This window comes from Diprion similis, chromosome 6, assembly GCF_021155765.1.
Source record: "Diprion similis isolate iyDipSimi1 chromosome 6, iyDipSimi1.1, whole genome shotgun sequence".
NCBI lineage: Eukaryota > Metazoa > Arthropoda > Insecta > Hymenoptera > Diprionidae > Diprion > Diprion similis.
In genome coordinates, this window is record NC_060110.1 from 19,256,942 (window position 1) to 19,272,624 (window position 15,683).

Here is a 15,683-nt window from a genome sequence, read left to right on the forward strand (position 1 = left end):
AGATTGCACAAAATGAGGCGGCTTCGTAAACAAACCTCTTTATGAATAGGCTTTTGAATATTCAGTAGTGGATCTTCCAGTAGCTTAGCAGGAGGAACAATTTAAATTGTGCTATGTAACGAATGTGACGTCGGTAAAAGTTCAACTGGATAGATTGAGCAATTTTGTCGTATAACTGTTGATCATGTAAAAATTTTGAAACAGGCTAGTTGATAGCTCAAGATATTAGAAAAAAATATCGTACTTCGTACTTTCTCAACTGTTTGATACTCTGTGTGATTGTTATTTTGCGAAATCTACTGCGCATAGTCTAATGTCGGCGCGATAAACGGATCAAAAGTTACAGTCGAAAGTCGAGAAATGTTTGCGAATTTTCTCAGTTGTTGATGCAACGATATTCCATATTACATGCCTTTTTTCAGTTTCGTGGGGTTCAAGTAGTCTAGAAAGGTCCAACTGAATCGTTTCTGATTGAGAGACGGAGTGTCTTGGCCTCCAAATATAGAAAAAAAGAAGGTGAAAACGAAAGCAGATGTTTTCATTCCATATTACGCGGATTTTTTTACCTAAGGTAACGAGCATTATGAAAACTCGCTTTGACCTGTCTTACAGTTTACATTTTGAAATGGTGTGACTATAAAAGTCATACGCAAAGAAAGCGTTCCCAGTACTAATTCTTACATTGCACTAAAACAAGATTTTTACCTGTAAAAAACCTGTAAAAAAATGGCTATCATATCGAGATTCTTCCGTTACTCTCCCAGAGGGTACGAAAAGCTTTCCGTTAACTCCTGGCGAGCTTAGCAAGAAGCGCATGGGAAGCTGAAATTGATGGAATTGATTATCAAAATTAACATGATTCGCCATACAATAGAAGCCAAGGTTTTTATTCCCATTTCTTCGTCTCACGACTATGCGTCTACAACTATTTCCTCATACAGTTACTAATTTTACTTGGTCAAGTATATCAGTATGAACCAAGTTGACAAACTAATAGTAATCATGATAGATTAACATCAAGGCCTATTTTGAGGGGGTAGGGGTAAAAAACTAGGATTGCTAATTGATAGAAGGGAATGACAGAACGCGAATTTTCATAGACGTGAAAATCTTTTTCGTACAATTTAAAAATGGAGCAAGTTTAAGTGCAGAAAATTGAAAACACAGTAAGTCGAAATATAGAAAGACAAAATATCGAAAGGTCAAAACATGGTACAACATAATCGAGAATCTGTATACGATTCTATATTATTGAGAGGAATTCTAACGACTCTACTGTTCGCTATTCTATGTTCTTACTTCTTTCTCCACACTTCAACGTTCAACGTTTTTAAATTCCATGTACTAAATTTTAAGTTTTTGAAAAATTCGATATTGTCATGGCCTTTCGATTCTTCGACTTTTCTATATTTTCACCCAAACGCTTTCGAGGGCGCAAAGAGAAGCTGCACATCCGCGTCCCCAATCAGTCGATTCCCGTTTCTGCGCTTTATCCCCCTTCTCGAGCGCTCTCACAAATCTGACGCCAAAGCCAAGGCCAAAGCCAAAGCCAAAGCCAAAGCGCATCAAGCATCGATGGATACGGGGGATTCACTGGTCGGGTGGTTCCTGAAATGGTCACCGATGGTGCCACCACCCTGGCGCGATCAAGGGCCACGCGTGATGCCGGCTTTCTCACGTTTGCTCTCGAGGTTCACGTCGGTCCGTCGGTCCATCCGCAGGATCGTTTGAATGAATAACAAGTTTTGGCGTCGCTAGCGCGATATTCGCCGCGGCTAGGTACTTTAGTTGCGGTGCCATGAAGCTTTCGCGGTTGCACAGTTGAACGTACATGCACGAATACATGCATAGATAGGTATATATTTTTGTCGAAAAAAAAGGTTATGAATTCAGTATTAGTTACAGAACTTCATTGATAATTGTGACACGGTGTGAAATATCTTCTAAATTTTGTTAAAATGAAACTGCTGAAACCTAACTGGGTTACTCACGATGGTTTGTACCGCAATATTTCAACCGAAACCTAACCTCAAATCCGATTTGAATATCTTTCATCATATTTTATACCTTTATAGAATTTCCCATATTTTCCGTTGATATACATCCCGATGGCAAGAGATTCGCGACTGGAGGACAAGGTAAGTTAGTTTTCGTTATTAATGCAGAAGAGGGATTTTAAAAAACAAACATTTTTATCAGCATTCGGTCCATCGGCCCCTGCGCGAAGGGCAATGTCCGATAGGTTAGGATTTAAAAACCCGCCCATTTTTAATCTGCGCACACTTTGCTACCGATGTTTATACCAGGGAAATATGTTTCATCCTAAAATTACGAATCTCACTAATTCGTTACTGGTTGCGTATCAAGTTCTCCATATCAATCTGGTCAAAGCTTGCCTCAATCCAAGGTTCTTGGTCTATCAAAGCAAGCCTTGATTATTAAATGTTTGTCGTTGAATCAGGGAGTCGCGTTATTATTGTTATTAAAATCCAAGATTGTACACCACTCTTAACAATAATCTCTTTCTTATTGTTTCAATAGGAGGTGATTCCGGGAGAGTGGTAATATGGAATATGCAGCCAATAATTGATGAGTCTGCGGAGATTAATCAAAATGTTCCTAGAATGCTGTGTCAACTAGATAATCATCTTGGTAACCAATTATTTACGTCAATGTATTCAATTACAATAATCCAGAGACTGGTTCGAAGAGGAAAATTTAAATCTGGAAATAATATTTATTCAGACAATGATTTGAAATCCTTGACCGTAATGCTGTTTGATATCTGATATTACAACAGCTCAAGTATTGCAATGTTTCTGAAAATGTTTGCACTGCCTGAAACTACTCATTCAGAAACTCAGAGAAATAAACAACAAACAATTGGAACGAATGAGGAGTATACGATATACTCCCAAGGTCAGGTTTTATTAATAATACAAACTGATATTTGTTACCAACAAATTGATGTAACATGATCAATGAGGTTCGTTACACTGAATTATATTGATGAAACGGTAAATGGAAATTGGTACTTGTTTAACCCTCATTCCATCCAGTCTCTGAAGTACTTTACTTACCCAAAATTTTGGGTTGAAAAAACTCGCTGACTACATTTTGTTTGCCTATATATAAGTAACGTACATTTTCTCGTATCACACGTTCTTACAGCATGTGTAAATTGTGTTCGTTGGAGCAGTGGTGGCTTGTTAGCCTCAGGAGGAGATGACAAACTCATTATGATATGGAGACTTTCGGGAGGTAGTGGTGGAAGTTCTATCTTTGGTAGCAAAGCCGGAGTCGAGACTTGGCGATGTATAGCAACACTTAGATCTCACGAAGGAGACGTCCTAGACTTAGCGTGGGCACCTCATAGTCCTTGGCTGGCCTCAGCATCTGTTGACAACAGTGTCATCATATGGGACGCATCTAAATTCCCAGCCGTGATCGCTGTACTGAAAGGACACACCGGACTAGTAAAAGGTGTCACTTGGGACCCAGTTGGAAAATACTTGGCATCACAGTCCGACGATAAAACATTGCGAGTTTGGCGGACTACAGACTGGGCCGAAGAAGCTCTAATCTCAGAGCCATTCGAAGAGTGTGGCGGCACAACCCACGTTCTCCGACTATCATGGAGCCCTGATGGACAATACCTGGTTTCAGCCCATGCAATGAATGGTGGAGGTCCAACTGCGCAAATTATCGAAAGAGATGGCTGGACTCAGGACAAAGACTTTGTTGGACATAGAAAGGCTGTCACTTGCGTTGTACGTGAAAATCAACTGCTCATACTTTTGATAACTCGATTACACTGTTACATGTAGCCACAAAATTCAGGTCTGCTTCTGTAATTTTTAGAGATTCAATGGTAATATTCTACAAAAAAAACCTCCTGGTAGCACGAAACCTCAACAGTATTGTTGCGTTGCGATCGGATCTCGAGATCGTTCACTTTCGGTGTGGTTGACGTCACTCAAGAGGCCTCTGGTTGTGGTGCACGAATTGTTCACTCATTCAGTATTGGATGCCAGCTGGTCTCCATGTGGCTTGAGATTGGCTGCCTGCTCCTGGGACGGATCAGTCGTTTTCATCGAATTTACGCAGCAGGAGCTTGGTCAGCCACTTGACCACACAGAACAAGTATGTTTACATGTGTTATCTTTAATGGAATCGTTTTTCAAGTCATGATTAATCGTACAGCACATGTTTATACTTGGACTTTCTAACAAGTAACTCCTTGCAAATTGCCCAAGCATGAAAAGACTTGATGGTAACGGAACGAAGTAGAATTTGAAAATTTGAAGTATAAATCGCATACCCAGTTCTTTTCCAACAGAATTTAGAGTCTACTGCAGGGAGATACTCTCCAGTAAACAGCAGCGAGCTTAACTTGAATAAAAAGATAGAATGCGTACAGCAGGGAAGTAAGCAAACGGATGTCATTTTACAGAGCACTCTCCACGAACGTATGTATGGTAAACCACTGATTCAGGGGGGTTGTATGGTCATGGAGGCCCCTGAGCTGCTCAACTTGAAACCTCCAGTGCCACCTTCTCAGCCTTGTCCACCGAGACCAGTGCCAGCTAACAATGCACCACCTCCTTCTGCACCTTCTACACCAGCTAAAGGTCCCATCAATAAACAAATTGAGACGAGAACCTCGGATGGAAGGAGGAGAATTACACCCATGTTCATACCGCCGCCACCAGACACAATGTGAGCTGAAAATTAATAACAAAGTTATGATAATGATTGCAGTGAAATCCTTAGATATCGTTATTTGATTTCTGATGCTAAATTCATCAAGATATAGACACCGAATTTTGTATTTTTTATAGGGACACATCGATAGGTGTAGGTGTAGGCCCTCCGACGTTTACCAGCACATCACAAACGAAGAGTTCTATTATCATAGAAAAACGAGACGATGTTGTTACTCCCAATGTCAGTTCAGCATTAAACGCCACACTGCCTACAACACCAGTTCCAACACTGACGTTAAAACGCCGGGAACAGACTGCCTCGAAACCGCATCATTCCACCCCTAACAAAAGACTGAAATTAGTTGCAGAAAGAGGTGCAAATCACATTGTTTTCCCTGCGATAAAGCCGTCCAGCTCTTTGTCTCAACAAGCCGGACATTATGCGGTGACTGTTACAAGTAGTCAAGGATTGGCTCACTTGCAAGTATTCAGGGGCACCGATTCTGAACCTATTTGGGAACTGTACCTCGGTTATAATGCGGTGGCCTTGGCCGCTTCCCCGGCAGTTATAGTATTAGCACTAGAAGATGGCAGTATTCACACTTTTCATCCAGCTAAAGGATCGAGACCTGCTCCGCCACTGGCTCCTCCAGCACCACTGGCCAAATTATATGCTATTGGAAACATGGTTAGTTGATTGTTTTTATTTAATGAGTTGTCCATTCTGAATAGCACGTGAAAATAGTTTACATACCTATTTCTTTCGCAAGGTAATGGTCATATCCAGTTGCGGCGCCGTCAGAGTATGGGAAATCGGTCCATCTCCTCGTCTCATCGTTTCAACTTCAGCAGTTCACTTAGTCTCACCTGGCGCATCACTCTTGTCCTGTACCATACACAATGGAATGCCACATTTATCATTTACCAACGCTCGAGCTTACATATATCACAAAGAAATGGGTAAGACTAAGTTCTTGATAATTCTCACTAATTTGAGTTCACTTCACTTACTTCATAGTTCCGAAAGAAGTCATTTATTGCATATTTGGCGGTAATATTTCTTATCCAACTGCAACTCCATAACTCGATTGTTTTTTTCCAAACGATACATCAGGTACTTGGCTGTTAATTGGTGATAACCAGGATCCGGTATGGCGTTGGTCATCTCAAGTCGCTTCCAGTACGTCTGGTGGTAGAGCCCCGCGAGGTCCACTATCATCATTGCAGGAAGCTCTTCAGCGTACAGCGGGAAGTGCCCCACCACACCCGAGGCCACCTCACAGTGCGCCCAGCGTTGTTGCTTACTTGGAACAACAACTTCTCGCCTCAAAGGCGCTCGGCAGCTCCCAAGAATACGTTCACTGGCTTATGGCATTAGTATCTTTTTTGTTGACTCAAGGCAAGTTTTGACATGTCGTTTGGCTGGTGTCTAATACACTCACTAATCAGTGAGACGAAATATCCATTTTGAAGTTGAATTTTTATTGCAGATGGATTAGAGAAACGCCTAAGGATAATACTGGACGATTTATTAGGACCGAGTCATGGATCGGCTGCCAAAAGTGCCTGGGAACCTACAATGCTGGTGTGTAATGAACTAGCTCTAAATACATACTTCTTCAGTTTTATTGATAATTTGAAAATAATAACCTTTTACTTACCTGTATCAGGGGATGAACAAACACAAGCTGCTGAGCGACGTATTGGCTGTTGTCGGGGGGCACCTGCGCTGGCAAAGACTGTATCTAGAATATGTTGAACAGTTAGCAGCGATGAAACAGACATGATAATTATGGCATGACGACATGGTAGACTGAATTTTCATTGCAACAATGATATTTATATATATATATATATACATATACACATAGGTATACATAACTACTATACAAAATGTATATTTATTGTAACATTTATCAATGAAGACTGTACAGATTTTTATATTTTACGTTGTATGATAGTGAAAATAAATTATTATGAAATGAGTTTGGTGAAGTTGTCACTACTTGTTTTATGTCGGCAACTTGTAATAGCACGATTAAAACTTAGCTGACGAATATATAGATAATTATAAATTTTTTCAATCAATAATCCGAGGGAAAGGGAAGGATCTAGAAAAAAATATACGTTAAATAACTGCATTGTATTTAATAGTGTTTATAGCAATATATTATAATATCGATAGATGTACACCACCGTTAAGCTCTTTCTTTATAAAAATACGTAACAAAGCTCAATGTGCAATAAGCAAAAAACATGTAAATTATCAAGCGTAACTATTTGGCTTTAGGCCCGGTAAGTATTCGTATTCTATTTCGCCAATTAACTTATGGTTAATCTGTGCGTTCAATAATTTCTCGTTCGTTTTCGGAACAATTTCTTTCGATTCTTCTTATACTTTCAACATGGTACACATGCTTTGTTCGTACCATCATTCGACAAACTTTCGCATTCTGATTCAGATACACAAGGCAGTAATATAATAACAATTGATTATACAATCAAATCAATTATATTGTACATATCTAAGTTCCTTCTGTCGAGAAAACCGCAACTGGAATAGCACCATCGGACCATGGATATTGTTCTAAGTCTGACTTTGAATGTTCCACTCTCCAAAATCAGACTTATAACTAAATCGCAGTAAAACTAAAACGATATAGAAAAATAAAGTTAGGCAAGTATCCTTTGTTCCCCTCTAGTATGAATGTTGCGTACAGTAGGAATACATGTATTATAATGTTAAATAAAAGTACTTTATAATATTATATTATACGAGAGGTTAATCAGGGTATATTGTGGGATTGATTTTTGTTTTATCATATATTTGGATAAGATCACAACTCGGACACGAACATTTTAATAATAAATAAGACGCATTTCAACAACAAAAAATTATATAAATAACATTGTGATCATATCCAATATTAATATACGTATAATATGTATCGGTTATCGCAAATTATAGTATATAGGTATTACGTAGTAGCGGTATTAAATTTCATACGGCACGCGTGTTTGATTAAGTAGAATATAAGTATACATTACCATCAAAGGATGTCAGCCTTTTCTTTTTTATCAATCGCTTTATCTCGGCGTTGTATGTATTTTTTTCGTTTGATGTATGTACATACTTTTTTTTTTTCAAAATCATAAATGCAACCGTCGTAATAATTTATATCAATTTCACACGTCAAGATTTGGTAATTACACATACATATATCAAGACTTCTTCCGAGCCATCCGTACACGTAATATCGTATCATAATATACAAAAGAACGTAAAATAAATTACAATGATTATTCTCTGCCAGCCATTACGAATATTCAACCGCTTGGTCCGCTATATATTTTCTCTTTATTTACAAAATCTTCTTGTAAAACTAACTATAATCTAATATTACAGCAGTATAAACTGTGCTAGGTGATGAGCGATGCGAACAGAAAGAAAATGTATGAATAACGCGCAAAGATGCGTCCACCGAATGATTAAACCCTTGCACATTTCAACACTTTTACTCTAGCACAGATTACATCATGCTATAAACTCTATACTGACTGGCATTTGAGATGAAATATTAATGTCTTTGACACTGTTACAGGGGAGGAGGTCCGTTAGTATATTCAAATGTTGGACTCAGGCTTTTCGCCAAATTGTTAGAGAGCGTGCAACTGTAATCTTCTTCCGCCGAAGGTACCAAAGTTGCAACGCCAAGCAACAACAGCATTAGCGCCTGGATCGGAAGCGAGGCTCGTAAAACACGTCCGAAGAACCGATATCCTCGCGCTAATACGGTTCGATCTTCGTTGTCACCACTGTAACACAGGTAAACGACAATATAATGAATAGGTAGATTTTTTCACGTCGCTGAAATGATATACTCCAACTATAATAAAAATACAGATACACAGGTGCTCTACGAGTGAAAACTATAAAACGCTATTTTTCAAATACGTTTCAGCAAAATATATTGCTTTGATATAAAATTCTTTTGAAGAAAATGAGTGATATCAATATCACGTATTTGAATACAAACACTTGATGGGCTTAAAATGAGTGTTATACTTCTATTTCTTAATGATTGTATACAAGGAAATAGTGAAACATACTCTCCAGCAGCCGTGTCGTGGGGTTGAACAGTTCCTGAGGTAGCTTCGTCGAGTAACTAAAATTAAACAAAAAAAGAAAACGAAAACTATAGGTACGGTGCACTGTGTGGTTTCTACTTCATACGTACGAGCAGAATTTAGATAGGCGAATATACATTCCATATCGTTTTTCTCAATCCCATCAAACTACATTATCATTATTTTTACCTAGATGTGGCTCTACTTTGGTGCAATTACCTGGGTTACCTTAATCCAATAATACAAAAGAAAACATTATAGTTTTGATTAAGTACGAACGATGTCAGAACTCATTTTTCGCGTTATGCAATTTATTGCGCTTAAAATTTTTTTCTCATTACTACAATGATAATCGCACAGAGTAAACTATATTCATGTAATAATTAACTCTCAGCACACAATTGGTGATAAACTGCAATTTGAAAGTTTTCATGGTTCATTACAACTCAATTTAAATTCATTGTCATTGCTTGGAAAAACGATTGTTCATAATCTGGCAGATTTGTTTCTCGTTAAAAAAAAAAAAAAAAAATCATCAATGTTGCAAAATTTTACGTTACAGGATTAACACCTTCTTGTGATCGACTAAATACTTACATCTTGAGAAAGGGACGCAAGGGAAGAAGATGTTGCAGCGAGGCCCACTTCTCGTGGATCTAATCCGAGAGCTGCGCCCAATTTTAAGGCGTATATTCCGGTCAGTCGACGAAGCGACTGTAACCGAAGACGAAGTTCCGAAAGTCTTCCACGAGCTTCACCCCGTTCTTCCAGCAACTGGTTAGCAGACTCCTGCAGAGACAATACGCGAGGTTCGCATCGCTCGAGATCACTGCGTAGCTCCCTGGAACATACAATCGTTATTAAAACAGTGATCCACTGCTATTTCTCCAGTGTGATCTTACCATCGCTGGTTAACTTTGCCTGCAAATAATTGGGCGAACACTTACCTAAACTTGTTGTACTTTGCCTGGATGATGTTGTTATTTTCCGTTAGGTCGATGGGTTCGCTGGCTCTTATTGAAACCTCGGTTCTTTCGAGCCACGCAACGAGTTCCTCGATGATACGGTGGAACTGCTGATTGCCCATGAGAGCTGTTTGCAGTGCGGATTGCCACGAGCCTGCTGCTTGGCAAACTCTGTCCCAACGCATATTCGCCGTTGCCAATCTATCCCGCAGTTCGTTTGCACGTTCTATGTCTTCCGTGTGATCAGCGAGATGAGTTCCCACTATATTCAGACTGACAACTATGCTCTTGTGACTGTCAAGATCGAGTAGGAATTCACGGTGGTCTTGTATCACGTCTTCGAGTTGTTCTATATCACTCGGCGGCGAATGTTGCTCGCTTTGTGTACCCTCTGCCAGCTGTAGCCACTTTTCTAATCTCCATAGATCATTGTCCAGCTGAGCCCAATTTCGCCGGGAGCAAAGAGGACATGTCAACCTTCCGCCGTCACTGTATTTTGGATAAGAGAGATGTTTAGAACAAGTGTTCGTATTCAGTAGTAGTAATTAATCGTTTGCGCGTGTACGTATGTTTGCATGGAGATTGTGGTATTGCGTTTGAAACTGTGGATTATCATACATGTCATGCACTGTTAATGTTGTAAGTTGGTAAGTTAAAGGACTCACTGTTCGCATGGAAAAGAGTAATCGTCTGAGAGAGGAGACCTGGACATGAAGAATAAATTTGAGTTAGTATGGCGGTGGCGTTGAAAATATTATTGTTGATTAATATTGTTTAAAACCATTGTAAGCTGGAGAAAATGTGTATGATCGAATTCTGCAAGTGTATAATATTAATATTGTATAAGTTGAAGTAATCATCATACGTAAAAAATAATACCCAGACTTTATAATGTGATCATAGTTAGGCTGAAATAAAAGCGTTATTTTTCGTTGTTAATGCGCAAAATAGATTCCATGATGGACGATTTGAAAATTTCAAAAGCAAATTTGATTCCGTAGGATAAAGTACCTGATTTCTCTTATTTGTTGTTCTCTAGCTCGTGCTCGAATCAAGAGTTCCTCATATCGAGCTGTCAGCACTGCGACTTCAGAACTCCTCGCAGCTTCGTCACTCAGCTTTTCGTCTCCGACCAGCAAACCGTGTAAATGTCTGACCAATTCCACGGAGGATTGACAGCTTCCAATCAATTTAGCCTGGGTGAATAAGTACAAACGAATATAATGGTGGAATCCAAAAGCAAAGTGAATAGCACTTGAGTTTCATCACATTCTGTGACGAGTTTCCATCACTTCAACAATAATGATTCAGCATTGATACTCACCATGATTTTCGCAGCGGCAGGAAGACCCGGTCCCGCAACAGGATCCGGTGCAACGGCAACCTCTAGAGCATCAAGCGCGGCTCGACACTCTCTGATCGCGCCCTCCAATTCCATGAGATAAGCGTCGCACGATGTCATCCTGATGATTCTTGGCAAGGTGTCAACCTGCACGGCCGAATCTTGTTCAAATTTAAGTGTTTCCACCTGTATGGCTTCGTCGACTTCAATTTTCTCTTGCGACTCAACTTGAGTGCGGAGATCAGCCACACGTGATTTAATGTCCTTCCACAAGAGTTGATATTCGTCAACAAGTTCCTGAATAGTACCGACATCATCGGCGTGACTCTCCTCCATCATTTCCAGCGCTAATTTATCAGCTCGTTCTAGGGTCGCGCCCAACGTCACCAATTCTTTTTCTATCTCTGTAAGTTGCTGCAGTCTTTTTCTCGGCGAGGCTTTTTGCTCTGGGGTAGCCAAGTGCTGAAGTTGCGTCAAGCGAACGTCGATTTGCGTCAGCCCGACGACAGCTGTCCCGTGGATGGTGATGAATTCGCGATAATTCTTCTGCTCTCTTTGCAGCGCAGTCAGCACGGCATCGATTCTGGGTCGAAGCGCGTTCCACCTGTCGATTACTCCACGAACATCAGCAGTCAACGATCTCAAATTGTCAGGCTCCAAGCCACCCTTAGCGAGGCGACTGTAGTTCTGTTCGAGTATCTGAAGAGCGGGACTGTGAGCTTCGACGTCTTTTAACATCTTTTTGGCCTTCTGCACAGTCTTCGCAGTCTCCTCTTTCGACAGGTCATCGACGTTGCTCTCGAGCTTCTGCAACTCCGATTCGGTTTTTACGAGCCACTGCTCGTGTTCTGTTTTCAGCTTCTCCAACTGCTGGAGCAGCTTCCACGCATTCATGATCTTCCGTTTGCGCTCTGTGGAACCAACGCAAGCCGCTTTCCACCGTCGTTCCAAACCGTCCATCCCAGACTTGATGGCATCCGTGTTAAAGGACGCCTTCCAAGAGTCACAATCGCTTAGTAGTATTTCACACAGGTTCAGAACCTCTCCGATGTTACCGCTTTCGGCTTCGATCATCTTCTGCAGGACGTCGTGATCTTGGAGCTTCTTGTCGACGGCATTCTGATTCCTAGCTTCAAGGATGAACGGCTCATTCAACTGCACTTCGATTCCTCCGAGCCACTGTCTTATCTCGGCTATTCGTCTTTCCAAGTTATTCGTCGTGTGGACCAGATCTTCTATCTTGCTTGTCCGAGCCTTACTGGCATTCAACAACTTCAACCATCTTTCGTTAAGCTCGTTCAACGATTTCTCCAGTTTCACTCTCTCAGTGCTGTCCTCTGCGACCTCGATCAGCTCTTTACCAGTATTCTGAAGCCAATCTAATTCCCTCTGCTTAAGAGCCATTTCGGCTTGAAGTTCGGACTCTACCCTCTTCAGAGCCTCTTCAGGTTCATCCAGAGCCATAGAGTCACAGTTCTGTATTCTATCCTCGGCATCCACTGTCCAAGTGATCAATCGAGATCGTCTAGTTTCCCAGCGGTTATAAAGGCCGCATCGTTCTCCCAGTCTGTGAGCAAGAAGAGCCAACTGATGTTCGAGGTCCCCGTGCTGCTGCCACAGAAGAGAACCGTGCTGGTTCAGGGACTTCATGTCGGAAGGACTCAAGCACTCCTTCAACTGTTCAGCAGTTACACCAAGTGCTTCAAGATCGGAGGTGGTAGCAGCCAGTTTGGCTTTGACATCCTGTAGCGAGTCCAGCTGTTGACGAGTTCGCGTCAAACTGGTGGGTCCAAGGAGGAAGGCGTTGTTCAGCGATTGGCTGACCTCTTGGAAGGCGGACGTGATTTTGGCGGTTTGTTTCTCATGCTGTTCACTGAGCTCCTGTATCCGGACGACGAAGTCTTTCCAAGTTTCAAGTCCAGCCCGAATGTTTGCTATGCGTTGGGTATTGGCGGCGTGTTCCATGCGCACCGAAGCTGCAAGAGCCTCGTCGCAGTTGATCAGCAGAGATTCTTGCTGCCCGGAAAGAGACTCGGCCTGCATTTCGCCGGCGGGTAACTTCTCCAAGAGAGAATGTATTCTCGCGAGGACCTTGTCCAGTCTTCGCAGATGGATGAACCGGAGCTGGAGCCTGCTCCTCTCCCTTTCAGTTTCCTTGAGCCAGGCCAAAAGCCTGTTCTGGTCATGTCTGTACTTTTCCCAAGCCGCGAGACGGTCACGCACCGCAGCATGTCGTTCCATGATCTTTGCGAGAGTCTCATTGTGGAGATTCGTCAAGGCGTTGAACTGCTCGGCGACGGAGAGTTCACGACCCTCTTCGGAATTCACGGTCAGCAAAAGGTTCTGCTGATCGGTCAGCAGGTTCTTATGGACCTCGCACAGGTGTCTGTGCTCTGAGAGTCCGCTGTAATCCCCGGGGACTCCCATTGACAGGAAGGCTTGTACATGAGCCAAGTACTCTTGCCAGAGACGCAAAGCAGCCGCGCCGTCCTGCGAACGGACCAATCGAGCCGACAGCCGATGGTACTGCTGGAAAGTCTCTCGGAAAACCCTCTGCCATAGCTGGAGTACTTCGACGACGGAGGTTTCTTGGGGTGCAGCCTCCAGGGCTCGGTCTTTTATCGATTGCAACTGAGGTTCCGTTCGCGTTAACGCCAGTAGATGATTTCTGAGTAATTTTAGTTGTTCCTTTGAATCTCCATGACCTACGGCCGCGAGACTCTGGAAACGAGATAAAATTGTGTTGTATGATTATTTTAACAACCGACTTCTTCGTACGTGGTAGCAAAGTTAAAGTGAAACACTGTTTGGAAAATATGTTTACACAAAGCGGGAGGAAAAAAATTCATCTTAAATTGTTGGAGATATAGCATGCTGCTAATCGCTGTTTGATCTTGAATCGGGTGATTGCAACAGCGCTCTGCAATGGAAATTCTATCGGGGAATTTGCGCCGCCTTCTAAACTCTAATGTTATGTACGCAAAGTTATAGGAACCACAGCCACTCAGCTGTTGCGGATTCCGTGACCAATGTAATTGCCACTCAGTGAGCCTACTGACCTTGACATAACAAATTGTTTCGAAACTACAATTAAAATATAAGCGTGTGCCGGGGGGTATGATTGAGTTGTGCCAAGCACCAGAATCGCGCCAAATGCCCGCGCTAACATGAACGGGAAAGGCGCCGTGACTAATAACTCGCAATATCGTAAATCCACGCCACGTATACATGCTTTTTCAATCTAAACCTCGAAATCACCAATTAAGTTAAAAAGCCGCGTCTCGTCCGTTTCTGAGATAGCGATTATTCATTTCTTTTTTCTTATTTTCCAACCAAAGTTGCGCTGTAGATACTCTCTTTATTGGCAAGTCCACTTTTCGTTTGAACTTGTTTTTGTTTACATGAAAAAAAAATGCCGTCCCCAAACGCTCCACTTGACTTCACAATATCCTAAGAGCCATACGTAAAGTTGACTCTGTCAAGAGCGGCACTTGTGCTGGTGACATCGTGTCTGGATATAGTCACGACAGCATCCGAGGATACCATAAACAAGATTTCTGACTACTTTCGAAGACTACTTTGAGAAGAAAATAACGGGAAGAGAACGATCTATAAGCATATATCTACTTAACGTACACTGAGAGAAAAAATTCATTGAATCAACTAAATACTTGGTCACGGGCGGCGAATTAAATATTTATTTGACTCCCATTAAATCAAGATCTATCGGTCTAACAAAATGCTTAGTTGATTCAACCAAATTTTGTTAGACCAACAAGAGTATATTGTGTTCGCCGCAATTTAGTTGAATCAAACGAATATCACTTGACTCAAATAATCCTTTCTCTCCGTGTACAAACTCGCTTCTTCCGGCACTGCAAAACAATGCAAATTGTACAAATCACGCACTTCCGTTCCAGTTTATAGACAGATAGGCTGGTGATATAATTTAAAGTTTACATCGTTGAAAATGGCGTACACACCTGCTGCACCGAGTCGAGGAAGATCTTCGTATGGTTAAGATCACCGATCGCCAACTCCTGGGTCAGCGCTCTAGCATCAGCTGTGTCGGCTAGGGTCGACAGAGCTTCCCTTACATCCTCAAGACGGCGACCCAACGCCTCGACCTCCGTGTCCAGGGGGCCGCCTGCGTCAAGGCCAACGTCCGAGGCGATCTGTGCCACAAGTCCACGAAGTTCGGCCAATCTCTCCTTGTGCTCGGCCAGTGTTTCCTCGCAAACCTGAATTTTAGTGGGAAAAGAAAGCCGTCAAAAAATTGAGCGAGGAGAATGAAAATAACAATTTTTTTTTCGAAATTGATCGCAACATTTTAATGACATTAATTCAGTGACATAATCGACGATCTCCAGATATTTATATAGTTAAATTTTTAAGGGAATGATAAAGCAATTAAGATTGGATTAAATTTGTTTACAGTTAATTCCCTCGATTCAAACACCTGTTTATAAAAACTTCATAAATTCATTTTTTTTAATTCTGGGCAGATTTTATGGTTGAAGTTATGTGCTGGTTAAGGCTGGT

At 41.5% G+C, this 15,683-nt stretch overlaps 2 protein-coding genes across 7 annotated transcripts in view; one reads left to right on the plus strand and one right to left on the minus strand.

Annotated features, from left to right (window-relative positions):
• The first annotated feature begins 1,664 nt into the window (after positions 1 to 1,664).
• Positions 1,665 to 6,683, plus strand: LOC124407201 (protein HIRA homolog). Of its 2 annotated transcripts, none has more exons than XM_046883086.1 (11): positions 1,665 to 1,995; positions 2,076 to 2,138; positions 2,542 to 2,652; positions 3,172 to 3,770; positions 3,862 to 4,143; positions 4,340 to 4,719; positions 4,842 to 5,394; positions 5,477 to 5,666; positions 5,821 to 6,105; positions 6,197 to 6,291; positions 6,377 to 6,683. In XM_046883086.1, the coding sequence occupies exons 1-11, from the start codon at positions 1,959 to 1,961 to the stop codon at positions 6,491 to 6,493; spliced, it is 2,712 nt and encodes a 903-aa protein (XP_046739042.1). In that variant the 5' UTR covers positions 1,665 to 1,958; the 3' UTR covers positions 6,494 to 6,683. The 2 variants fall into 2 exon arrangements, with proteins under 2 accessions (XP_046739042.1, XP_046739043.1); XM_046883087.1 differs by having other exon boundaries at positions 1,666 to 1,995; positions 4,454 to 4,719; positions 6,377 to 6,682.
• A 156-nt stretch (positions 6,684 to 6,839) lies between these two features.
• The window catches only part of LOC124407200 (nesprin-1), a 126,882-nt gene continuing 118,038 nt past the window's right edge, over positions 6,840 to 15,683 (minus strand). For all 5 annotated transcript variants that reach the window (XM_046883085.1, XM_046883083.1, XM_046883082.1 and 2 more), the window contains 8 exons: positions 15,125 to 15,382; positions 11,124 to 13,862; positions 10,811 to 10,995; positions 10,465 to 10,503; positions 9,782 to 10,288; positions 9,432 to 9,675; positions 8,817 to 8,872; positions 6,840 to 8,522 (listed from right to left, as the gene is read on the minus strand). In XM_046883085.1, the coding sequence (XP_046739041.1) occupies positions 8,303 to 8,522; positions 8,817 to 8,872; positions 9,432 to 9,675; positions 9,782 to 10,288; positions 10,465 to 10,503; positions 10,811 to 10,995; positions 11,124 to 13,862; positions 15,125 to 15,382 (4,248 nt within the window). In that variant the 3' untranslated portion in view covers positions 6,840 to 8,302. The remainder of the gene's footprint in view (positions 8,523 to 8,816; positions 8,873 to 9,431; positions 9,676 to 9,781; positions 10,289 to 10,464; positions 10,504 to 10,810; positions 10,996 to 11,123; positions 13,863 to 15,124; positions 15,383 to 15,683) is intronic.

Bases quoted from the DNA above. Each gene is read 5' to 3' on its own strand.
- LOC124407201 (XM_046883086.1), top strand. From the start codon at position 1,959: ATGAAACTGCTGAAACCTAACTGGGTTACTCACGATG. The intron at 2,653-3,171 runs GTAACCAATTAT...ACGTTCTTACAG, and splicing joins TCAACTAGATAATCATCTTG to CATGTGTAAATTGTGTTCGT. The intron at 4,720-4,841 runs GTGAGCTGAAAA...TATTTTTTATAG, and splicing joins CCGCCGCCACCAGACACAAT to GGACACATCGATAGGTGTAG.